The following is a 25711-nucleotide window of genomic DNA, read 5'->3' as shown; positions in this document are numbered from 1 at the left end:
TTATGAATGACTAAAAATCTATGAAATGACAATGAGCCCAACAGGTTATTGGAGTAAACTGTTGTGCATACAAACGGCCTCAATATCATACTCCGCCCAACAGGGGGCAGTAGGTAGGTTTGACAGGAGGGCGCGTACTGCTGGGAGTACGGCTAGTAGTTTGTTTACATGCGTGCAAGTAGCTTGCGACTTGAATTTATGAAAGAGGTGAAGAAATGAAATATTCCTTATCGCACCACACCGTCAGCGTTAACACATGACTGAAGCATGGTTGGAAGCTGTAGCGCTTATAATTGCAAGAATCGCGGAGGAGATCTCTCATTTTACAGGTGATTGGCCAAAATGATGCACCACACATAGCTAGAGAGCGCCATTTTTGTATTTTTCGTAACAGAGCTAAGTAAGTGTTAAACTTAGGCGTATTTGTTTCAAATCTTCATGTCGTAATTTCAAAGGGTCCTGGTACTATATTACATCAAACTGTAATTGATATTTTTTACTAGAAGGAAAAATAGTGAAGTGGCTCCCATGCATGGGGCAAGATGAGCAAAGCAAACATCTCAGGCAGCTACGGAAGGAAAATATATTTGTGAATATATTAAATGAAAATATATTATAATATACTACAATATATTGTTTGCCAATATATCATTTTATATTGTACAGCAGTATATTGCACAATATAAAGTGATATATTTTGCGGTATACGAGAATATAGACATTATTGCCGTTTTCGTATATTGACTTATGTATTGCATTATACTGTGAAATATATTGTTGGATATATGGAATTATATCCCATAGTATATGGCTTATTGATGAATCATATATTGATTTATGTATTGCATTATACTGTACAGTATATTACTGCATATATTGAATTATACCCCATAATATATGGCTTACTGATGAATCATATATTGAATAATGTATTGCATTATACTGTACTGTATATTACTGCATATATGGAATTATACCCCATAATATATGGCTTATTAATGAATCATATATCGATTAATGTATTGCATTATACTGTACAGTATATTACTGCATATATTGAATTATATCCCATAATATATGGCTTATTGATGAATCATATATTGATTTATGTATTGCATTATACTGTAAAGTATACTGTTGCATATATTGGATTATATCCCATAGTATATGGCTTATTAATTAAATCATATATTGACTTATGTATTGCATTACACTACACAATATACTGTAACATACTTTATACAAGGCATTTATGAAGTAATGTAATTACAACAATGACCAAACATCAATTCAATTCATTCAACTGTTGACATTGGTTTATTAAAAACATGAAACCAACCGACCCTTTAACACCACCGCTCACACATGCAGAGACAGAGGGGCAGACAGGCAGGGAAACGCACACAAACCACGACTTGACAACGACACCGGCCAACAGGCCAAATGCTGGTGAAACTTGCCTGTGGCCAGTAACAATTTCAGTCTCCCACTTTGGCCAGTAACTTGTACTTAATGTAAATGCAGAAATATTCTAAAAAAATAATAAAAAAATAAAAATAAAACAAAAACAAAACAAAACAAAAAACTGTGGCTGTGGCCGGTAAGCGAAACACCTCACATAATTGCACTGGCACACATGCACGCGTGCACACACACGCGCACACACACAAACACATACGCGTGCCCGCGCCCACACACACACACCCGCGCGCACACACACACACACACACACACACACACACCTTCAGATATATTTAAAAAAAAAAAAAAAAGTGAAAGTGAAGGTGAATTCAGGGGCAGACCGCCCGCAGCCTCAGTCACTCAAGGTCAACAAGAGGGCTCATAGGCCTGTCCATGGACTTCTTTTTCTCTTGGTGAAGCAGTTCACAGATTCTTTTATTTAGCGACATCCGGATCTCCCCCATCCTCGCACCTGGATGTGCCTGAGCAACAGCATCTGCAAAAGTAAAGTAAAAAAAGAATGTTAACTCTCTAACCCATTGTGCAGGCGAGACGTTCCATTTCTTTTTCCGTTGGGAAGCGACAAGGAAGCAGAGGCTGGTGACGTAGACAAGCGAGGCGAGCGGGCGGGAAAGTTGGGCTCGGGTGAAAGATATGCTAATGAAACGTAGTGATGGGAAAAAGTTCAGTTTCAGTTACAATCTAGGGCCACACATTCCAAATGGCCTTGTTTTACCTGTCTAATTCAACCATGTGATCATTCCACCATCGAATCACCAGGCTGAATTGGACAGGTAAAAACAGGTCACCTGGAATATGTGGAACTGGATTGTAACTAAAACTGAACTTTGTCCCATGAAGCGGTAGCAAGTGGGAGAGGTTTCAAATGAAAGTTATTTCATGGAGTTATGTTACAACATTGTACTTGTAGGTAAACACTTGACAGCAGAGCCATGCATGTCCATAAAACAGTATATGAGAACATATAATTGTCGGGAGGAAATGCACGAGGATTCATTCTGCCCTTTACACCAACTATTTAACTGGACAAACAAAAACTTGGGTTTCAATGGCAACATTGCTCGACACGCCCAACCCCCACCTGCTTACATGCTTACCATAACCATCAATTTCAGACAGAGTATTCACTATGGCTGGGAATATTACACCATTCAATCATGAAAGATGAATCTTCTCCATGGCTGTGCAGTACATTAGGTAGTAGTAGTTTCAATGAGCAGCATAGTCACAATAACTAACTTAATCTGGGAACAATCCTAAACAGTGCATCTTTAAAAGGGCAGGCAACTATTTAGGGGTAACACTTAAAATTGTTGACCTGGGTGTGTAAAATATCTTATTATTCATTTTTTGTTTTGTTTTACATATCCTCAGAGGAAGAATGTTGCTAAGCTAGCGAGAATATATGGACCAAAGTCCTGTAAATGATTTGGGAAACATTTATTTTGTCTCTTGACTGACTACCAATGCTCATACAGAGTCCACATAGCAAGTGAAAAGCCAGAGGGCAAGAGGGAGTATAAAACACCACACCACCTACAATGAAAAGTAAGTCCATTCCCCTCCTTCACAGACCCAGGTTTTCAGCAGTGATTTGCCGCCAAATAGTAGTTCATGCTCAAGTCACTCTGGATTAAAGTGTCAGCTAAATGTAATGTAACAAGTGTACTTCTGGTTAGAAAAAATGGAACAGGTGCACAGAACGCTGAAATTGTGTTTGACCAATGTGCAGTTGAAACTTATAGGGTATGCTACTAGTTTGGGGCCAAATACACAGTTGGTTCATGAAGGGTTTTATTTGTCATGTTAAGCATTGTGTTACATTCTCATACTCCTTCCTTTCAATAGTCTGAAACAAGTGCCCAACATTGCCCAGCTTTGTAAACCCAGGTCAATGATTTTAACCACATTTAGCCCAATGAACCCTTGAATGTAACATGTTACATCAGCAAGTTTCACACATTCAATGTGCAGTTAATAATGTAGCTCAAGTAAACTCTAAATCTGGATGTCCTAACCCACTGCCCCTGACCCATCCAGTCCAGACACCCCCCCCCCCCCCAGACACCGCACACACACACAGCTCAGTACCCCCCCCCCACACACACACACACACACACACCATCCTACAACCAACCACAACTTCACCCTGCAATAAATAACTAGGTTACATCCATTCCATAATTAACATAAAAATAATAAAAACAGGGATACATTCATGTCTACATATCCCCCTCCCAACTTTTACCCTAGCTTCCATCCCCACCAGCAGTACCAACACTAGCTGCAGAGGTCCATTTTGTCCCACTCAATCTCTCTTATTCCCGGTTTATTCAGTAGCTTGATTGAATGAGGTATAAAGGATTTTTTGAAACGATTATATTTGCACCAAGGGAGTCTGAACCTCCTCCCAAAGTTCAGATAGATGTATTCCCCATTTAGTGCATGATCACCAGTGAGTGAGCATAGTAAAGGCACAGTATCGCTTACCATTTCAAGTACTGGAATGCACACCAGTCCATGTGACTATTTTTTCCTCCAGACCATCGCTGCATACCTCTTCAGCAACCTCTGCAAAAAAAGTTAAAAGAGCAACAGAAAATTAACATTCACTCACACACTTAACCTTAAATAGGCACAAGGATACCCACCAAGCTCATCACTTCTATATCATTGTCAGAATTGTGAGCTAAATCTGGGGGGGAGGGGAGGGGGGGGGGGGGGGGGGGGGGCAAAGACAAACTAGAAGTTCGGTAGACTGGTGGAACTACAGCATTCTAGCTCGCAGTCGCAGAGCGTCGTAGTGGTACTCTGTGTCTCGTCCCGACAACAGGGAAGACACAAGACATTGAAATCGCAGCAGCCAGCATCGTTAACAGTTGCACGTCTGTTCTTGGCACGAAGGCACTCTTTTATGAAGATGATGAAGCGAAGGAAGACTTAAACTCATGTATGTAACTGGCGAGAATGAATTCCGATGAACAAGAATGACTCGCGCATTCGTTTAAGAGTAAACATGAACACCAACATGACTCAATGAATGCAATTGCTGTGAGCAAAGCAAACTCCGAACTATCACAGAGTAGCTGAAGACAACGACGTGTAGGCTACCGTTTTGAAATTCACTAATTTGACGACAAGGCTTCGTTAACCTCTAACAATAGCTCTACAAGAACGGGACAGTGCAGTTAGTTCGTGAGCAAGTTACTCAAAAAAACCTATTGATGTTACCACAATGGGAAAACCGAAGCAGCAACAGCTATGCTTTACCAAAAATAATGCAGGATATTGCCTCATTTTACTATACTGTAGTGCCCATTTTTAAGCAAGTTAGCGATGTGCATTTAGATCTTGTCGCACTTCACTTCTGCTTTGATTCCCTTGCGTTAGCCGAGTAAGCTAGGCGGCTAATTAACTGAGGCCTGGCTTTCTAGGCTGACGTTGGGGCTCAGCAGTATTAGCCAGATAGATGTTGCTAACGTTCTCTGACAAGCCAAATAAAGTGGGCTCACCTGAAATTGACCACTACAACCATATAATATCGACCCAAGTATTACGTTTACGTTTTCAAGATGTGTAGAACTATACCTACTGTCAATGAGAACTACACACCATTTCGACAACGCAAATATCGCTAGTAGTACAACAGCTTGGTAGCGCGGGAAATTCAAAAAAAATAACGTATTTCTAGTCCTTGGGGGAAAAAATGAACAAACATCCAACTTCGATAACCACTTGGCTAAACTTTCAGGGTGTCTGCAGGTTTTAACAAGTGAAATTTTAGACTTTTTTAGACCATCATGGGCAAAATTTTAGACCTTCGCGGAGTATTAAAAAATGAAATAAAGCCAGATTGTGGTCAATTGACGCGCGCGCGCGCGCGCGCGCACACACACACACACACACACACAAAACGCACACACAAAACACACAGAAGCCGACAGGGGAGACAAAGGGGACAGTTGACCCGGGCCCTGAGAAAGAGGGCCCCCAGAATTGGGACCCAATTGTATTGTATTTATTGAGAGGGGGCCCTTTCAGATGATTTAGTCCCGGGCCCGGTAAAAGCCGTCAGTAGCCCTGCACACACACACACACACACACACACACACACACACACACACACACACACACACACACACACACACACACACACACACACAACTGTGCATCTGAATGAATGCAATAGTGCATATTAAGCATAAATAGATCTGATCATAAATGACCAGTGAGAAGGTGCAATGCTCGCTTTCACAATTTACATTGCACTGACTGAGGTTTAGAATAAGAATGCCATATGTGCAAGCAACACAGCTATATCAAGAGGACCTAACCAAGATAGAAGAACAGAACATGAGCTAACACCACTACTGCCATAAAATGACGTTTATTTGTTTCACCTATTGGAGGTGTCCAAGAGAACGTCTTATGGTAGTTAATACTAATAACAAAATAGTTTGAAATGTTGACCAACTCAGCCCTTGCCACTCAATCCAAAGATTCATGCCTTCCTATTCGTTTTAGGGGTTGTTGTACGAGGTCTCACGCAAGCGAGGCTGTAACCTGCATGACAGCTCAAGAGAGCGCGACGCGAGAAAGATTCTGCCACGGCGCGAGAGTCGGTGTAATGCGCAGCTGGCTACGGTATTCAAAATCTAGCGCACGTTTGATCTAGACGTAGGCTTAACATATTCAGAGACGGTTTTTCAAGCAGCATAACGTGAAGCTAAATGGTGATCAATTCAGAAGCTGCAGGCAAAGAAACCGCAAAACGGGGTTATAACAACTAAATCAACCATCGACATAGCATCTTATCCATTCTGTGTTGCATGTGCTTTGACTCCTGAGGTCTTTCAAACATTGACGGACCTAGAGCTAATGAGAAGTGCATGTGACAGCACACACAAAACTTTTGTGCGTGGACATGACCGTAACAGCCCACATGCCCACCAGTTTACAAATTGCCACCACAGAACCAGTACAAAATACCAGGCCATCAAACAGAATAGGCCTACAACAAAGGCACTTCCATTCGAATTAGACTGTTAACTCGCTCATAATTTCAGATTAGCCACACACACACCGTGGCTACTCTCTTTCGCTCGCACAGACACAATCAAGCTTCGCCAACTTTGAGGCTAACAACTACGCTAGACTGCTAAGCCACGGCCAACACTGCCTACTCCATCACCACCGCAAGAACTAAAAATCACTTCTTACCTGAAACGATTCACACTGCTGACATATTCCCTGGTTTTGCACTGTCACATGTGTCTTCTGTTTTAAATCTACACCTTTCCTTCCAAATAGAAATGCGTTCTTTTTCAATGAGGTGGTGTGACTGACTTCCCTCATTAGTTAACTTCTTCCAGGTGTTTAAGACAGTCAAGTAGCCTAGTTATCTAATGTATGGCCAACGCAACGCCATTAATATCGTTTTTACAACAATAGATATTAACAATGTCTAGATATAACACCACTAACGTGGGCTGGTAAGTCAGACTGCGAGGTGGAAGGGGAGGAGGAGCTGCAGTACATTTCCGTATCACATCTGTAGTTTTATTATTGTACGTTTCACACAGCAACATGTCATGTAGAACTACACAGACCATAACTGCCAAAATAACAGAAAAAAACTGCGGCGTGGAGAAGGACGTAAAAACAAAGCGAAACAAAAGAAATAAACATTAATCCTTTGTCGATATTTTGCATTGAAACGTAGGTCTTAAATTACTCAAACTCAATTTTAGACCAAAGTGCAAAAAATCCCTATATTTTAGACTTTTTTAGGCCTAAAATGGATAATGTGTAATTTTAGACTTTTTTAGACACCGCGGACACCCTGAACTTTGCACATCAACCACTGTAGACGTTTCAGACTATATGCTTGTATATTTATGTGAACAAATTAACAAACTTCTCTTTATAACTTACCTCGAGGCGGCTGGTTGGTTTGTGTCACTGTGGTGGGGAGTCTGGCTGGCGACTGTGTGGAGCTACAATCCGGACCGCGCTCGAGCCGAGACGGCTCTCTCGCCACTTTAGCTTCAGGTTGTGACGACGTGACGTAGGCGCGTCATACGTGATATGAGAGCTGAGATGATTCAATCAGAGACTCCTGTATATTGATCAATATATTATTATATATGGCCATATATGGTCCACCTAAAATGACTTTATAATGTCGAGTAAATGTCCAATGTCGTGCAAAATGTGCTTGCTGAACTAAAAACTTCAAGAAATACAGACCGAATAGTGGAATACAGTTTTGTTTTGCCAGCCATATATTTTAAAATATATGGATCAATATATAGTAATATGTTGTTCAATAATATATTGCTATATATTTTCAAATATATGAGCGTGTTTGTGATATATTGTGATATATTTTCTAGTGTTGCACCGATACCGATACCAGTATCGGCCGGGGCCCCGATACTGCACTAAAGTGGTGGTATCGGTATCGGCCGATACCAACAAATAGGGCACGATACCATTTACAGATGCTAGTATGACAGTTAAACGGAGCCTTGATCTTAGTTATTTTATATCATAGGTATTTAAAAAGTATAAAAAGTTCTACTGGAGTAGGCAGCAGCCTGACAAAGCCATAATAGCAATGATGTTACATCCAAGTAGTAGCCTATATAACTTTTCATTTATATATTGTATATACATTTCGAACAGAGTAGTATCGGTATGGTATCGGTATCGGCCGATACTGCACAATCAGGTATCGGGTATCGGTATCGGGGCTAAAAATGGTATCGGTGCAACACTAGATATTTTCTAATGTATTGCAGTATAAATTGTAGTATATTGCAGTATATTTTCCTTCCGTAAGGGCTGTACTGATTATAACAAACAGTCCAAATACAAAACAGTACTATGCCAAAGAATACACCTTGTGGGCCTTCAGAGTTTTGTTGGAGTTGGCTGAAACGTGCGTAAACTCACTCATTGTGAAACTATCTGGTCACGTGATCTCCACCATAAGTGACTCAAATTACCCCATCTCGAATGGCTCATCTTACTGCCAAACTTGTAAAAATGCATGCTTGTAAACTTATTCAAAAACCATAAAAACAATAGTTAGGACATATAAGTAAGTACTTTAGACAGAATGTATGTGACTGTCACATGTGACTACAGGCTATACCATTTTTATTTTCTCTAAATCATTTTGGTTACACTTGGAATTCACCTGAAGAGCACAAAACACATTTTCACAAATATCTATCATCTCTATTTTCACAAATTTGGCTTGTGATCTCTCTCTTTTTTTATTTAAGAAAATTATTACCACCACCTTGAATGTGGTGACATGATCACATTTATTTACATGTTCAGATGCTTTGATCAAAATCGAATCGAAGAATCGAAGACATATTGCATGCAACATGTGTAGATGCATAATGCACAGCACAGGAAATATAAAGAACAATAAGTGCAGATGCCAATTTGAGTTAGTGTAAAAAGTGTTGGCTAAGCGTAATGTAGGCTAATGCAGGGGTTCCCAAACTTTACCATGTCAAGGCCCCCCATATACCGGTAGATTCCAGTCAAGACCCCTCTTACACGGGTTGCGTCACACTGTTTTTTTCTGTGTACCCCCTTTCACAACAATAGAAGGCCTGTGAGGCAGTGTCCCACTGGGATATAGAATAATATCATTGAAAAGGAATAGGAATATTGTTTAGCTCGTTTTTGTTTTAATTTGTTGCAGTTTATTCAATTATTTGATTTATTGTTGTGCTATATTTTCCTGCCATCCTGACATGCCCCCCCCCCCCCCCCCCCTAGCCCCTCTTCGCGGCCCCCCCCAGGGGTCCCCGGCCCCCACTTTGAAAACCACTGGGCTAATGTATTGTAATGTAATGTAAAAGGGGCTATGAATAACCCTGAGCTCACAGGTTGAGTAGAAATATACAAGGGTCAGTGAGACCCAGGCAAATGGCGGAGCTCCATAGGATCCCACTTACTCTGGGTGGATTCCAATATGTGGACTCCCTACTTGGTTTGTGTTACGGTTATACTTTATCGTCAGTTTACACTGAAATTAATTTTGCATCCCTGAGCAAAACTCGTTTAAGACAGGACATACACATAACATCACATCACAAGACTATTGCATGACTGACGAAAACAGAGGACACAGGCCTATGTACAGACGCACATGCATGCATGCATACATTACATACAACCCACATAAATTGAAGATATTACCAATTTAGAATGAAAACACTATGCAGTCTTATGACTGATTTCGCAAAAGAATTCATTAATGTATGAAGGCATGTTTAAGTCGGTTTCGGTTGAAACGCTGAAACGCCTACTTGAGGGTAATGGCTGGTATTCGTGCCTCACATTTCGTTGTCAGCTTAGCCACAACAATTTTTGGGGGACTATTCTTCATTCATACTGTTTGCATATGAGAAAATAACATAAAAAATCAGCTTTTGGGAGATATTGTAATACAATGCTGTTGTCGGTGACGTCATCACGAGGCCACGTCAGGGGCTGTTCACTCACGGAACTTGCTACTAGCCACAACTGGCTAACCCTAACCACGGGACAGTGCAAAATGAATGGGTGTCAATGGAGTTTTTTACCATTATAATTTTTTTGATTTTTTACATTTTTTTGTCCTGAAATATTAATATTAAGTTCGAAGCTAGAAATAATAAGACCCCATTTGAGTAGCGTTTCGATTATTTTGCGCCACTAGATTATTATATACTGGGTCACAAAGCTCAATTTTTATGGGGCCAAACCCATAAACATTAGCACGATGCTAGCGAGTACAGGTTGAAATCTTCTAACCTGCTGTAAAACTACACACCTGAACGATTTGTCAATACAGCCTATTGTTAAACAACAGTCATAGTGCTTACCAGGAATGTTTTGTTGATAATATTTGTGACTGGAAATGGCAGTAGCAATGTATTAGGGTTCCCCTTTCCATTCCATACATTTTCCCACATGAAGGACTGGCCTACGCTCGTTACTGCAGTATGCATGCAAAGCTAACTGGCTACAATGGGAACCAATGAGACTGAGCCTTCTCCCTGTGTTCTAATTTCTCTGGCCACGAGAAGGCAAGGGAGGAAGGGAGTATGGATATTGGAATCCACCCACTGACTGGCTCTGGGCTCGCTCCAGAACACCACCCTAGTGTGCCGTAACAGGGGGTCAGAATTTTGCTGGTTAGCTTCGCCGATTAGCAAGGCACTTCCTCGTCGCCATTTTCACAAATTCACATCATATCCGGGTCCACTTCGCTCATGATGATTGGTGGGTGCGCCATTGCTCTCAGCACATGCACGAGTTTAGGGTTGGGCACACAGACCTATATAAGTCTGTGGTTGGGCACCTTATAATACCTCCATGCATCCAATGCCCGTCTTCCATATAGCTTTCTGGTCAACCTTACGTCAGTCAGTAACGTGGCACGTAATTGGCTGAGTAAACTGGTCCCGGAAATGAGCTCCATGAAACTCCATTTTGGAAGCTGAAAAATGTGTTCAATTTTGGCTGAATTCACTAGCCTAGCATTTCCCATTGAAATGACTGGGGGCTAGACTTTTTCACTCTCTCCAGGTCTAACACTACCTCCATGTGCCGTACCATCTGAAAAAGTTTTCGGCTTTCTCTCGTCCTTTCCAGAAACTCTCTGGCGCCACGTTACCAATCAAATTTCGGCTTAGCCTTAACTGATGCAATGACAAGATGTTTACAGCGAATCAACAGTCAGAGAGGTAGTAGACACTCAGCTGTGGTCCAATCAGTTACTGATAGTAACTCCAACTCCCATTGTCATTGGGACCCAGCACTCCACAGCACACAAGTGAACACTGCACACAACGAAATTGCATTTATGCCTCACCCGTTCAAGGGGTCAATCCTCAATGGTCCCCCTGGGGAGTAGTGCGGCGGGACGGTACCATGCTCAGGGTACCTCAGTCATGGAGGAGGATGGGTGACAGCACTGGTTGATTACCCCCCCCAACAACCTGGCGATACGGGAGTTGAACCGGCAACCTTTGGGCTACAAGTCTGACACCCTAACCGCTTACCCATGACCACCCTCTTACCCATCACTGCCTACAAATGTTCGTATAGCTGTTCTCCACTCCGCATACTCCACCGTTTTATTTAGGATGGGCAGAATTTATAGAATGGATTTGGAAATTATCGAAAGAGAAAAAAAAATATTCAACACAGTAAAAAGGATCTAGCATGAGATTGCTTTAAAGTGTGAGAACATCAGATTGAAGGAACAGTGCACCTTATTTCAAGAAATTGCTCATGTGCAGTTAAGCCCTGGTAAAATATGAGAATACATAGGAGTTGTTGGAAATGACCAAAGGAACAAGTGGTTAAATTTTGGTGGTGATCCGGATCACGAACTGGAACCAGGATTTTTTTTTTTTTTGAAAGATTCTTCACCATTGCTAGCCTAGAAATCCCCTAGTGACCGCAAATTGAATTGCAGGACAGGGCGAATATTGACATTCCTGTTTCTAAGGCAGAAAGACTTAAATGAACATAGTCAAATGTTCTATCAAACAGCTTCCTTGGAGGAGGTCTGCACTCTCTGGGTGCATTTCTAGTTTCTCTACGTGTTTGCATTGCCTAGTTTAACGTAGCACTGCAAGTCTATGGTACTAAGCAAAACATCATCAAATATCACTTGAAAATAAATGTAAAATTCAGAGTACAAAACGACTCTTTAACCCCGTCCAGTGATCACTTGTGGCTTGATGCTAATGGTTCCATTTACTTCCAGTGATTAGGCTAAGCATTGCTAATAATTCTGATACCAATAAATCAAAGTAATGAAAACACTGTGAAGAAAAATGATATGCACATTCATGAATAATACTCGGAAATACTGCAAATATGTGAACATCAAAAAAGGGTGGACTGATCCTTTAAGACTGAAAGAGAGAGTGTCACACCAGATGCGTGAGAGGAGTCGGCAACCCTGTTATTACTAGGCCTATCTATGCTGTCTAGGCAGAACCCATGCTACATCTTTAGCAATGTCATTCATTTTTGTGTATTTACTTTTGCAGTTTCCCCAAAAAAGATGTAAAGCGTAGGAAAGAATGGATTAGGGCGACCAGGTGGGAGAACTGGGACCCATCGCCAAATGCTCGACTGTGCTCCGCTCATTTTGAAAGCCGCTACTTTAATGGTCGTCGATTAACTTGGAATGCAGTGCCCACAATTTTTAATTTCCCCAAACATCTTCACAGCAAGGTTAGTCTATGATCTTATGATGTTGTTGTTACTAAATAGAACTTCCATCTTGAAACTTGCATCCATCACCTACCTTTTGCTTTTATTTCAGGAACGAAAGCACAGGAAAGTAACTTTAGTAAGTAGATTGTACTGGGATAAATATATGTTGGTGAATGGTGGAGATCAACTGAAATTAATCTGAAACTGTCTGAAATGAATTTATTCTAGTTTCCTGAGCTACGGAACATTGAGTATGGCAGCAATCAATTGGAAAAATTGTAAGTGCCTCATTGTGCTTTTAAAATCTGTCTTCTGACAAACATTCCTTGATTAATTACATTTTATAAAGTGTATAATATGATTAATATTAATGGTGAGGATGACTGATGATTATGATGTGTATTCATTTTCATTGTAATTTTGTGTTTTCAGGCAGCCTATGCCTAAACCTAAATTGCCAGAGATTGACTTGAGTCAACTGCCATGGCATCCACTTGCGTTTAATGATGACTACTGTAAACCGCTGGTAGGTAACATGCAAAATACTGTTACATAATTATTGTGATATTATAGAGGTCATCTGGAGTCATTTTATGCTATTTTTATGGATAGTGTATTCCATGGGAAAAAGACAGCGGACAAAATGGAGAGGGGGTAAGTGCCACATCAAGACAAGACATGAACTGATACTGTGTCCAGAATAATCAATGTACTGTACATGACACACATCTACTTGTGTTGCAACAACAATCCGGCATCCTCAGTTTCCCCAGTATCTTAACCCATTTTAGCCCAAGGCACTTGCAGAAATGCCTGCTAAATGCCTAACACCTTTTTTGGGAAAAAATGCACTCAGCCTATAAAAACCTATATATCTCAGCCTCCGAAGCACATAAAAACACGAAATGCATTTAAAAGCTAAGACCCTCCTCTACCGTTTAAATGTGTTCATTCAGCTCTAACATCATATGTCATATGTTGTCAGATTCCCTTAGAGAGCCTCCGGAGACAAGGACTTCTGTTCGTTCCCAAACGAGCCATTAAGGTATGTTTCAAAAAATACCTGAACAAAATTTAAAAAATGTCCTCTCATGAGTGCTCATGCAAAACCATCAAGAAGATCACTCAGTCCCCCCATTGCCTCCCAGATCAAAGGCAGGTGGGAGTGGCTGGGTGTGGAGGTGATCGGGCCTCTGCCGGCCACTCGAAGACAGCGCAGGTTTGTCCTGACCGTGCTGGACTTCTACTCCAAATGGGTGGAACTGTTCCCTATGGAGACGTGCAGTGGAGAGGAGATTGCCCAGAGCATCTATGGCCTAATGACTGGCACTGGCTACCCTTATGGGTTCCTCTGTAGGATGGCCCCAGAGTGCGTGCATGAAGTAAGTCCTTGCCATTGCTGCACTTTTTTAATACCTGATAGGTTGCTGGAGCTTAAATATTTTTTTTAATGCTATGTTTAACGTAGGTTGGTCAGCCATAGACTAATGGTTTGAAGGTGGACTTAAGTTCAGTGGATTGCAGGTTCAAATTCCACCCTTACCTCTCCCTACACCTCTATGCATGGCTGAAGGGCCCTTGAGCAAGGCACCTAATCCCACATTTCTTCAGGGACTGTCACCACTACCCAGTAAATTAATGTAAGTCGCTAAGTGTGATGTAATATAAAGGTGACGATCAACCATGCACTGAAGTAGATGCCAACTTTGTGGTGAGAAACACAGTATGTATTTCTTGATGGCATTGTGTCTGCACATGGCAGGTAAACAGTGCCCTGTGTAAGCTGGTGGGGCGGGAAGCCACCTACATAGTCCCCTACTGTCAGATGGGCTCTATGTTTAGAACCACAAAGGCGCTCGTTGACAAGTAAGTGTCATGATCACCCCCTCACATAATCTTTCCTCACAATTAATTTCCCACGTCTTCCTATTGTACAGTTTGTGAAGGCATCTTGTTGTTTATGTTTATGTCTGCCCATATTTAAATTTTCTGTATGTGCTCTGCTGTAGTTTGTCTTGTCTTTTGTATGTATTTGATTCGATTTGATGTTGGGGATGTGCCACAACAAATTCCTATCGACTATGTTGACATGGCAATAAACTTCTTGAACTTGAACTTGATGTAAACAAAAAATGCTTCTCCAACATTCTATTCAATGATGTAATATACACCAAAAGATTCACCTTTTTTCACAATCACATACCCAAAAATAATGACAAACCAGTACAAAAGCACACAAAAAATGTGTGCGGTGACTCGTGATAGTTTATTTCTTGTGTGATCTTGCCTGAGCAGGATGGTTTTTGAGCTAACGGAGGTGCACCAGGATGATTGGGATGTGCGACTCACCGCCGCGGCGTACCGCATGTGCTGCAGCGTGAACCCAGTCACCCGCCAGAGGCCTCTCTCCCTCCACCGAAGCAAAGACGCTGCGCCGTTCGTGAAGGAACCACGGCAGTTTGTGGTGAGCAAAACTAAACCTCAATTGGTCACACAATGGGACTCCTTTCATGGTGACAACCAAGTGTGGGTTGAAACCAGTTGTCATTTTTGTTTTATCAATACAGATTAAATGAAGGGTTTTTATTGATGCAGACAACCATGGTTGCCCGAAGTTGGCCTTAGTGCCACCAGGTCTCAAAACTAAATCTCATTGTAGCGTTTAACGTTTAATGTGTAAATGTATTAGTCACATCGTGACAACTCAAACTCCTGCTCCTATAAATATAAAACTCCTACAATGTATTTGTGCTTTCAGGTTGAGTTTGTAACAGCCATCATCGAGGAACGAAATCTCTCTCTCTCTCTCTCTCTCTCTCTCTCTCTCTCTCTCTCTCTCTCTGTCTCTCTCTCTCTTCAGGTGAAGGATGGGGGGGATGTCACCAACTGCACATTCATCCTGAAGGAGCCCGAGGTGGCCCCTCTACGCGTGGTGGACGTGCAGTGTGAGGAGTGCCTTCATTGGAGCCAGATCAGCCAGCCTGCAGACATCCAGGAGTACGAGAGGCGGCGACTAGCGGGTGAGGAGGACGGCTACACCTGCTCCCCCTGCATGGTCCTCAGGGAGGAGAGGGAGAGGGCAATGAGGGACTTCCTCGCAGAGAACAGCCATGCAGCTCCAGTAGAAGACACAGTACCGGTAGTTAAGACTGTTGAAAAGAAGGCGAAGAGGGTCCCTGCGGTTGAGGGCAATAAACAGGTGGTTGAGGAGGAGAAGTGGTTGAAGAGGAGCAGTAGGACTGCCAGGTCGCGGCCCCGGTGGTGGGAAAATGTTGTGGAAGAACATGGACCTCCGTCTCGGAAGGCTCTGCGGAAAGCAGCCCAGAAAACAAAGAAGGGCAAAAAACCCAAACTCAAACCTCAAACTAAAAGGACTGAAAATCTACTCATAGCACCTAAGCCATCTTTTGTCAACTTGGCTGTCCTTATCAAGGGGAGTGGAGATGGATCACTGACTGCAATATTGGCCACCTAATGAGGTGTGCATCAGTACCCCCTGACTGATATCAGGCCTGTGAGAGTGATGTGTGCGTGAAATACAGGATCAAAAAGCTGTTGTTCATTAAGTTCTTGTTGTGCAAGTTTGAAAAGAAAAGTTGGCCTATATTAGTAGTTATTATTGAGATTGAATTGTTGCCAATTTCAAGATTTTAATGTTCTGTTTTTGATTGTTTGTTTTCAGTTTGTTTTTCATGAAAAGTAGGCTAGCCTACTGTTTGTCCTAACTTTATGCAACAACAACAACAAAAAAATACATATATTTAGTGTTTTTTTTTTTTTCGAACAGTCACAGTTGTTAATAATAAAAATAAATAAAAAATGGGAAATGAATCTTTTTACTGTATTTCTGTGGAGCAGCCTATCACAGCAACCCACAGCTGAGCAAAACGCAAACATAGATGACCCGCGGTGCACTGTGGGATAGTTTGGTAGAACGACACAAACGACTGAAGGAAATGGTGAGTGCGAAGGATGACAAACTGTCACATTTCTGTCCTAGCACATTTCTGTTTATGTTGTCATTATCATGTTCTACGCTAGGATCTAACATTAAGGTTGTGGCGTACCAGTGAAATCTTTTTGAAGCTGGTAGCCCAGAAAACACATCCCTTTGTTTCGCAATGTGTTTAGCCATTCAAGCTAACGTTGACTTGTCAGGCTGCTCTAACTACTAGCCGGCTGAGCAATAGCACGGTGAAAATCGTTTTTTCCCCCCGTTGACACTGCAAATGATTTGTTGTATTGACGGGTCAAATGAATATTCTGTTCATCGGTTCTGGTTATAAGTTGAAATGTGGTGAACATCATAACTGTGGCGAGTACATGGACACTGAGCATTGTGGGGATGACTGCGGTTGACAATTGTTTGCCTCAACCTAGCTGCGTTGCTATTTGTTGTAGTCTATTTGTTGGTGTATGGCGCATGGTATGTGGTGGGCACTGGTGGATAGTATTAATGCTAACCAATCGTAAAATAAAAAGACAGTGGAAAGGTGTGTTCCAAATTGTTGTCATCATAGGCGGCACATTAGAAGAAGGGGAACAATGCGTACATTGGAAAAGTCATCGTGTATGCTATTCAGTAATCATATATCTTGATCGAAATGGAAGGGCTGAACTTGCCTACTGGTAAAAAAGAATAGTTTTTTTTATTATTATTAAACTGGCACCTAAATAATGAACGCTGAGTATCAGCATGCAATGACCAGTGTATTGGATCAACGTTGCTTAGGACGAAGTAAACCTGAACCAACCAACTGCTTGCGGTGACAGCTGATCTTTGAAGTTATTTGAGGTGTCGCACACAGCAGCTGTCACAGTCCCACTTCGCAGGATTTTACAGGACTCAGTTGTCCCCTTTTTCTTTTACACTATAGTCAAACATTAATTACATGTTTCGCCAGAATACTGTCTCTTAAGCCTACTTGCAATGCATCCATTTTTGTTATTCTAAGTGAGCCAGAGCCAAAGCCACGTTAATTAACGGAACTTGTGTTTCTCTTCCCACTAGGACGTGTTCCTTATGATCAGACGTCACAAGACGGCAATTTTCACAGATGCCAAAGAGTCCACCACTGTTTATGAACTAAAACGGATCGTCGAAGGCATTCTGAAACGAGCTCCAGAGGAACAGAGATTGTATAAGGTAGTTCTGCATTGCAGTAGTTTCACATAGATGTCATCTGCTGCTGCTGCTGTGGGTTGTCTTGCTCATACGAAGAGAATGTCACAAAACAAGTGCAGATGGAACCATGCCTACTAAAAGTGCCTACATTTAATTGTGGTAGTTCGTACTCTCAGTATCTTTGTTCTGTAACTTATAAAGTCATCCGGAATGACATTGGCGTTTCTGAACCCCATGATATGAATGGCTGGTTAAAGACCCACACTGATCCCTTCCTTACTGTTCTGTCTTGACAACACACACACACACCACACACACCACCACCACCACGTTGTACCACAACAGTTTCATGCACTGGGTGCTAACCCATTGTATTCTCTCTGCCAAGGATGATGTGTTGCTGGATGACAGTAAGACTCTTGGAGATTGTGGATTCACAAACCAGACCGCTAGGCCCCAGGCCCCAGGCACTGTCGGACTGGCTTTCTCTGTCAGTGGTGAGTTCATGCCTTTTTGACCTCTGCATTTCCTTCAGCAAACTCATTCACTTTAGTGGCTTACAGTTTAGTGAGAGAGGAGAGATTATTGTATAAGGTCAAGAAGACGAGGTTGAGAAAGGTGGCCTTTGTCTCGGTCTCGGAATGATCTCTAGAATTCGGTTCTGTTACACTGCTGAGATGACCCAAAGGCACACAAGTTGGTGCTTCTTGTCTAGCCTGGGAAGACCCATGCTGCTTTGCACAATCACTCCGTCCTGAAAGACAGTATGGATTCCATCCCTCACCAAGGGTTCCAGATCTTGGGCTCAAATTAGGGAGCGGGGAGGGGTTGAGAGGCGATGACTGCAGTATAGAATAGATACAGCTGACACGAATAGATACTGTAAATACAACTGACACTATTGGCTATGTAGATGCCAAATGACGCCTATATAATGCCCAATAAACGGCCATGAACAATTGTCCTACGAGATATCCCACAGGTAGCCTAAAGACTTTCCCACTTGTGAGATTGTCTGTCTGGTGTTAACCAGGCAACTTCTTGTCTAATGTACTGAAGTATACTTTGCTTTCTTCTGTCTTTGTCATGTGTGGAGACGCGTGAAGAGCCCCCGTGTCCTCACATACTTCTGCCACAGAGTCACTAGCCAGCATACAGTTTCAGGGACATACATATCTAATTATTTATTGACATACAAGGAAATAAAACTTTCTTATAAAAGGATTTATTTTATTTCTGTTTACAGCGTTAAATGTATTATTTTATTGTACAATATTAATAGATTTTCTCTGGCTAGACTTCCTGTGTTCAGTTCATGGGCATGTTCAACCACTGCAGCGTTTTACTACGGTTTCCTGATTGAACGACTTGTTTTGTCACAACGTAGAAGAAAACCAATTATCCAATTGCGACTACGTTTTCTATAAGAACTAGTGTTTACCTCGTGTCCCATCTCCCATGTGCTCTAGGTAGGATGAGTCATTTGAGCCCCTCTTTAAAGGGACAGTTTGGTCAATTTCAACATGCAGTTGTATTGCTCACGCTACCCTTGACTTGTCAGTACCTGGTGATGCCACATTTTTCGGCTCAGCCCTTTCCGAGATATGAGCAATTCTAATGGGGGCAGCGTTTATTTACATTTTTTAAAAATGAAACATAGGCCAACTCCAAATATTTTCCCAAAAGGTACTGCTGTTTGCTAGTTGTGTGCTGATGTTTTATAACCTTTTGGATGTTTTTGGGAATAAATACAAATGTTTTTTTGAAATGTAAACAAAGAGCTGCCCCCATTACAATGACCTGGATCTCGGAAACGGCTGAAGAAGAAGAAAAAAAAATCTCAGGCACTGACAAGTCCAGGGTAGTGTGAGCATTACAACTGCATGTTGAAATTGACCAAACTGTCCCTTTAACTACCCAAAAATATGTTATACTACACTACAGTATGGATTGTGTCTTGTATCATGTCTCCTCTAAGTTGTTTGAGGCTCTTGAGGGTGGAATCGTTCTTCTGCCCTCTTGAATTACCCATAAATTCTGTGCTAGTTGGCTAGGTCTTGATGTTGTGAAATTACGCTATGTTACGAATACTTCCACAATCATCTTTCTCAAGGGATATTGTTATTGTGTTGTGTGTGTGCATGTGTGTATGTTGCACTTTCTGACACAAACCCCAGACAATTGGCGCCGTGCTGTAGCCTCCAGAGCTGGTGTGTGAATGTGGGGAAGTGTATGTGTATTTTGAAAGCGCTTTGAGACAACTTTAGTTGTGATATTGCGCTACATAAATGCAGGTTGTATTGTATTGTATTGTGTAAATACCCCCTTTTTATAACGCTATTTGTATTTATTCTCTTCCTCAGAAATGCATTGTGTCATTGAACTGGTGTCTTGTGGAGTACAGTACAGTATGTATTGTGTTTCCTTCTGTCTCATGTCCTGTTTCCTGTCTCTGTAAGATGAGTCGTTTGAGCCTCTGAGGGTGGAGTCGTTCTCCAGCCCTCCCGAGCTGCCCGACGTCATGAAGCCCCAAGACTCCAGCAGCGCTGCCAACGAGCAGGCTGTACAGTGATGGCCGCACCACACCACGCCACGCCAGCCAACTCGTGGCAGAATGAGAGGGAGGGAGGGAGAGAAAGAGAGAGAGAGAGGGAGGGAGGGAGGAAAAGCTTGTTTGTGTGATTTGTAAGTCTTTATTTAATTTTGATTAAGTTTCATTTTCTTGTTTGTTTCTTTCTTTCTTTGTTTTTTTTACTGAGCGACAAATGATTTTCTCACTAACAATTAGTTATTGCGTGTGGTGAATTTGACTTTTTTATGATTATTATTTATAACTGTTACATCCCAGTGGCATCATGCCATGCCGGCAGTATCTTTACAAACTCCCACTGCTCTGTCCTCCCCGCGTATTCTCCTTAAAAAACTCCCACTGCTCTGTCCTCCCCGCCTATTCTCCTTAACAAACTCCTGATGACCGGTCCTCCTGGCATATTCTCCTTAACAAACTCCTGATGACCGGTCCTCCTGGCCTATTCTCCTTAACAAACTCCCGATGACCAGTCCTCCTGGCCTATTCTCCTTAACAAACTCCCACTGCTCTGTCCTCCCCGCTTATTCTCCTTAACAAACTCCCGATGACCGGTCCTCCCGGCTTATTCACCTTTCACCGCCTGTTTCAGACAGTCACAATTTCCCAATGTCAAGTGTATGATCCTTGGAAGTGTGTCAGCCTAATAAGTCACGCCAAGTGATTGGATACTCCGCAGAGTTCATCAAAGAGTATCCAATCACTGGGCGTGATTACGATGTCTGATACACGTGGAAGGACACATCGCTAGACATTGGGAAATGGCCCTTGCTTAGGTGTTTCTTGTTTGCTTATGCGTTGCCCTTTCAGGAACGCTCCCATTGGCTGCACTGATGTCAATCTTCCAGAGGGGGGAGGAGTCAGGGCTGAAGACGAGCGCTGTACCTCGCAGTTGGAATAGTTTGGGTATGGATCTCTTGGTGGATCCAAATTTTTGTTTCTTTTCCACCGTGTGTGTGTGCGTGCGTGCGCGCCTGTGTGGTTAGGTGTGCTGTTTGAGGGTAGTTATTTTTTTGTGTGTTGGTTTCACGTCTATGTGTGCACTTCACTTTAATGAACGTATTGACGTTATTATTATTAATGTGTTATTTTTGACTTTGTGATGTAACCATGTCTCATCTGGGATGCAAGAGTAAAATTATACAAAAAATAACTCAATCATTGTACAGAAAATCGTGCTCTCATATGTGTTTTCAAGCCTGAAGAAATCACAGCATTTCAATGTACATATTCCCCACATGTCTTGCTCTCGTTTTGTTACTTTACATTTGTTTCTGTGCCTAAGTCCTTTTTCTCTGGGTCTGGGTTTGATTTGAGTGAGTCCGAGTTGTTTTAAGCCTCAGTTTGCCCTTTCAGCATCTGGCTGTTTTATATGGAAAACCAAAGGGGAAGTTAACATGTTAAAAGTTCTCTCTTTGTTGCTCTGATTTGGGTGTGTGTTGGGGGGGGGGGTTTCATAATTTCAGAGGGACTGATGTATACTAGCTTTTGTATCAGTTATGCAGGCCTACTACTTGTACCAAACCACTGAATGTTTTAGTTGTGACAGAACTCCTGACAGAGAGCCTTCCGAGATCAGTGGGGTCTTTCAATGATGGAAGTCAGTGTTGGACCAATTTCTTTTGAGTACTGAAAAATGGTTCAACATGGAACAATTGCTTTTAAATTATGAAGAGAGATGTAATTATGAATGAAACATGAAACTGTGTAATTGTCAAGGTTGAAATAAAAAAAAAATACACTTTTTTACAACCCATTTGTATTTTTGTTATTTTTTATCAAAAGCAGAATCTCTTCTTGTATGACAAACGTGAGAAATCAATGTTTAGTAAATTGTTAATGTACTATGAGCAAGACCAAACAACACTGTATTGCCAACAATGCCAAACGGACACTTGTAATTGTGCCATATGCTTATATGAAGATATTAACTTTTTACAAAGGTCATGCAAGAGATGAGAACTTTGCCCCATTATTGTGGTGGAGCTGGCAAGCTAACTTGAGTAAATCATTTTTGTGTCAGTGTTGGTGATAATACTACATAATATAGAAATAGGTTCCCAGGCCAGAAAAAACGCCTTACTAGGTTTTCTGCACCAAATCGATGGTCTGTACCATGGAGGTAGGCTATTGTAAGAGGTCTGTACAGTAGGCCTACCCTGCAGGGTAGTGCGGATCATATTCTTTATGCCATGCCGGTTGGGGGCACTGCAGCGTTATTTGTTTGGCTACACTAGCGAAGAAGAAGAAACCCTCCAGCAGAAAGGAAAACAAGTAACACGCGTATCATTTCAACTCAAATGAACAATTATGTTCTGACTTGTATACGCGGTTGTGTGACCGCCTGTGATAAACAGTTTACTGAACTTGTATCGCAGTAGCATACATTGCATATTGTATTATTTCGACGGCCGTTTTTGACAATTCAGGGTGAGTCTAACTTCTGTCTAATAGTTTCTTGGTATCGACCGTATTGTCATGCAGTACATGTTGACGACGACTTTACCCTGATTTTTGGCAGACCAGAGATGCATAAAAACAAATGTGTTGTGTCGGCGGGCCGTGCAGTCCTGGAGATGATGCAGTACGACTGGGAACCTCTTTCACATTGTGAGCTGGACCAACGTCTGGATAAAGCAGTCGAGGAGATACTAGAGGCCGAGTTGATGTCTCAAGCCCAAGCTCAAACCCAGGCCCAGCCCAGCCCCCTGATCTTGCAAGTTGCCCAGGTGGAGGAACCTGCGTGGAGTCTTCAGGTACACGCACAAGATGCGGCACCTTCTCAAGTGGTATTTCATTTGTCAGATGCTATTGCCATTTTGCCTGATCCCGACCACGAGATACAGAGACAGTCCGCAGAGAAAGCAGAGGAAAATCCAGCAGTTCAGGTTTGTTGCAACCACAATACACGCGAAGGATTGTCAGTGGTTTTGATTTAAGAGCCATATAACAAATTGTGTTCTTATTTTTTTAGCGCATCATTGAGCTCCTGAAGAACGCCAGCAGCTATAATCGCAGACGACTTGCAGGGAGAGCGCGCTTGTCACTGTCCCACACCGTCCTCCTCTCTCTCACGCTGCTATCCAAGCGTCGCAGTTATCGGTCTGTGTCTACCAGTTTCCGCCTGGAGAAAGGCAACATCCATCGCATATTCTCATCCTTCTGCCAACGCCTCAATGCTCTCGAAGAACAACAGATACGCTGGCCAGATGGTATGAGCTTTACATTGTGTTATTGTGTATTAGTTTAGGTTATTATTACAAGTCTCGTGAGTCAGGATTACCAGTTGTTTGGGGTGCATATATTGTGCCAAAAGCTGATCTAGAATGGAATGTCTTGTTGTAATGTGCTGGATGTATGGATGAAAATGTCTAAGTCTTTGCACATCTTTTTTTTGTAGGGCAAGAGATAACTGATAATCTGCTGCCCTTCTCAAGTCTGCTGGGGATGCACGACGCCGAGGAGCAAAGTGTCCTCCCGAAGGTGTTAGGAGTTCTCGGTCACACGCGTATCCCCATTCGGCTGCCCATTCCCAAACAGGACTTGGAGAACGAAGAACTGGACCTCAGTCACCTGACCAAGGAGGCCCATCCGGACTCTTGGCTGAACCTGGAGCTGGCATGTGACAGCCAGGGACGCTTCATCCACTGCCACATCAGCCGAGGCTCAGAGCAAGGGTGGGCAGGGGACCTAAGCAGTAAGATCAAGAGGAACCCCGGCATGGTGCCACCAGGCTGCTGCCTGGTTGCAGGCTCTGGATACCCCTTGACAGAAGAGATCCTCACCCCTTACCCAGCAGGCCAAGGAGGAGGACCCAGGGAGAACCTCTTCAATAGAACACTGGAGAGTCATTTGTGTCGACTAGACCAGGCAGTGGAAGACCTGAAGATGAAATTTCAAAGACTCAAGTACCTCGACATTGGGAACTTTGAAAAAGCTAAAGAGGTGGTGTTAAGCGCTTGCATTTTGCGCAATGTGTTTTTGGACATGGGGGACCTTGGCAGCAGAGGCCAGCCAGGGAGAGGCGGACAGAGAGAACTGGAGCGAGAAGGGGACAACGGTGAGGGGGGCTTGAAATGGAGAGATACCGTTGCTCAACAGTTGTACAGTGCCTTGGACTCGTAAAGCATGTGAAGGGAGTCTGAACTCCCTGCAATGATTGTAGCCTTGTTTGTTTCTGCCTTTTTTTTTAAAGAATACCCAAGCCCAATATCACTTTTTAAATATTAATTCCTGTGAGTGACAACTGACAATACCTCATTTCAGAGTTGTTTGGTTAATGGTGCTGGGGTGATGGTTTAAGAATTCAAGCAGCTGATAACCACTGCATCCTGTTTTGTTTTTGTTTTGATCACAGTTCATGCCCAAAAATACCCAGACTCAGTTTTCAAGAAATAAATGTATTTATTTTTTTATGAACAATGGGGGTCTTTGATTAATATACAAACACTTGTGTGCAAGACTCTGTGACCCATGGAACTCCTTAAAAAAACATCAGATAGCCCATCAGAGAGACCCAGTGGAATACACATAGTTTCAGCTTCATTAATGTATACTAATACTTACAACACTGTATACATGGGTTCACCGTTAGTAAACAATGTGTGCACCCCTGACCGTGCACTGTTCAACCTCTGAGTGTTGGAAACTGCTGTCGGTCAAAAAAAATGAGTTCACATGGTTGGCTGTTAAGCATCTTGCCCATCCTCACAATGTTTGTAAACGAAAAACCTATGTATACAGATACATGACAAGTAAAGTATGTATAATCTCACTGTCAATCTGTCTGCAGCTTTTGACATGTGATATCCTGAAATATTACCTATAAAAAGCCAAAAGTAAAGCAGGTCTGTTCCACATGGGTAATTTTGTGTTCCCACATCAAGCCATACTTATTAACATCTGCTGTAAGTACCAGCAAGACATCTCCCTTTTCAATACATTTCAATATTCAGACACACTGAGGTCCAGACATCAGTCTTTGTATTGAGGTGTTTTGCAGAATAACTAAAATATTGTCTTTCGTGACACTCTTCAGCTCCGAAGTAGGCACATATTCCTGACACAATTCATTATCGAGAAAAACTGCTCCGCATCGGCTCATTTTGGGAAACTTTTGTGATGAGGTAAAACATTCTCTTAAATTGACTGAAAACTAAAATGTCAATTCCAGGGTCAACACACTGGCTCTTTCCCTGGATCACTTGTTTGCAATGATTCACTAGTTACAATCCAGAGCCACATTTTCCAAATGACTTGGTTTTTTACCT

General features: G+C 42.2%; 3 protein-coding genes and 1 long non-coding RNA gene across 5 annotated transcripts; 3 read left to right on the top strand and 1 right to left on the bottom strand.

The window, feature by feature from the left end:
• Positions 1-143: 143 nt before the first annotated feature.
• LOC134439807 (uncharacterized) lies at positions 144-16503 on the top strand. The gene is made up of 11 exons (XM_063189715.1): positions 144-329; positions 12561-12747; positions 12839-12865; positions 12958-13007; positions 13162-13255; positions 13342-13383; positions 13715-13774; positions 13878-14111; positions 14492-14595; positions 15025-15193; positions 15590-16503. The coding sequence occupies exons 1-11, from the start codon at positions 268-270 to the stop codon at positions 16202-16204; spliced, it is 1644 nt and encodes a 547-aa protein (XP_063045785.1). The 5' UTR covers positions 144-267; the 3' UTR covers positions 16205-16503.
• On the bottom strand, positions 1299-7703 carry LOC134463049 (uncharacterized). Its single transcript, XR_010037616.1, has 3 exons — positions 7417-7703; positions 3973-4053; positions 1299-1957 (listed from the first exon to the last, which is right to left on the bottom strand). It is a non-coding gene; the product is annotated as an uncharacterized LOC134463049 (long non-coding RNA).
• Positions 16504-16631: 128 nt separating the features above from the next.
• On the top strand, positions 16632-22187 carry elob (elongin B). Its single transcript, XM_063189756.1, has 4 exons — positions 16632-16688; positions 17741-17875; positions 18243-18351; positions 20314-22187. The coding sequence occupies exons 1-4, from the start codon at positions 16686-16688 to the stop codon at positions 20424-20426; spliced, it is 360 nt and encodes a 119-aa protein (XP_063045826.1). The 5' UTR covers positions 16632-16685; the 3' UTR covers positions 20427-22187.
• Positions 22188-22678: 491 nt separating this feature from the next.
• On the top strand, positions 22679-25287 carry LOC134439694 (uncharacterized). 2 transcript variants are annotated; one of them, XM_063189605.1, is made up of 4 exons: positions 22679-22871; positions 22963-23329; positions 23416-23653; positions 23842-25287. In XM_063189605.1, exons 2-4 carry the CDS (start codon positions 22970-22972, stop codon positions 24564-24566), a joined length of 1323 nt encoding a protein of 440 aa, XP_063045675.1. In that variant the 5' UTR covers positions 22679-22871; positions 22963-22969; the 3' UTR covers positions 24567-25287. The 2 variants fall into 2 exon arrangements, with proteins under 2 accessions (XP_063045675.1, XP_063045683.1); XM_063189613.1 differs by lacking the exon at positions 22679-22871 and having other exon boundaries at positions 22895-23329.
• The last annotated feature ends 424 nt before the right edge of the window (positions 25288-25711 follow it).

Source organism: Engraulis encrasicolus, chromosome 2 (assembly GCF_034702125.1).
Source record: "Engraulis encrasicolus isolate BLACKSEA-1 chromosome 2, IST_EnEncr_1.0, whole genome shotgun sequence".
NCBI lineage: Eukaryota > Metazoa > Chordata > Actinopteri > Clupeiformes > Engraulidae > Engraulis > Engraulis encrasicolus.
Note: the sequence above shows the minus strand (reverse complement) of the source record. Positions and strands in the feature narration are given on the sequence as shown.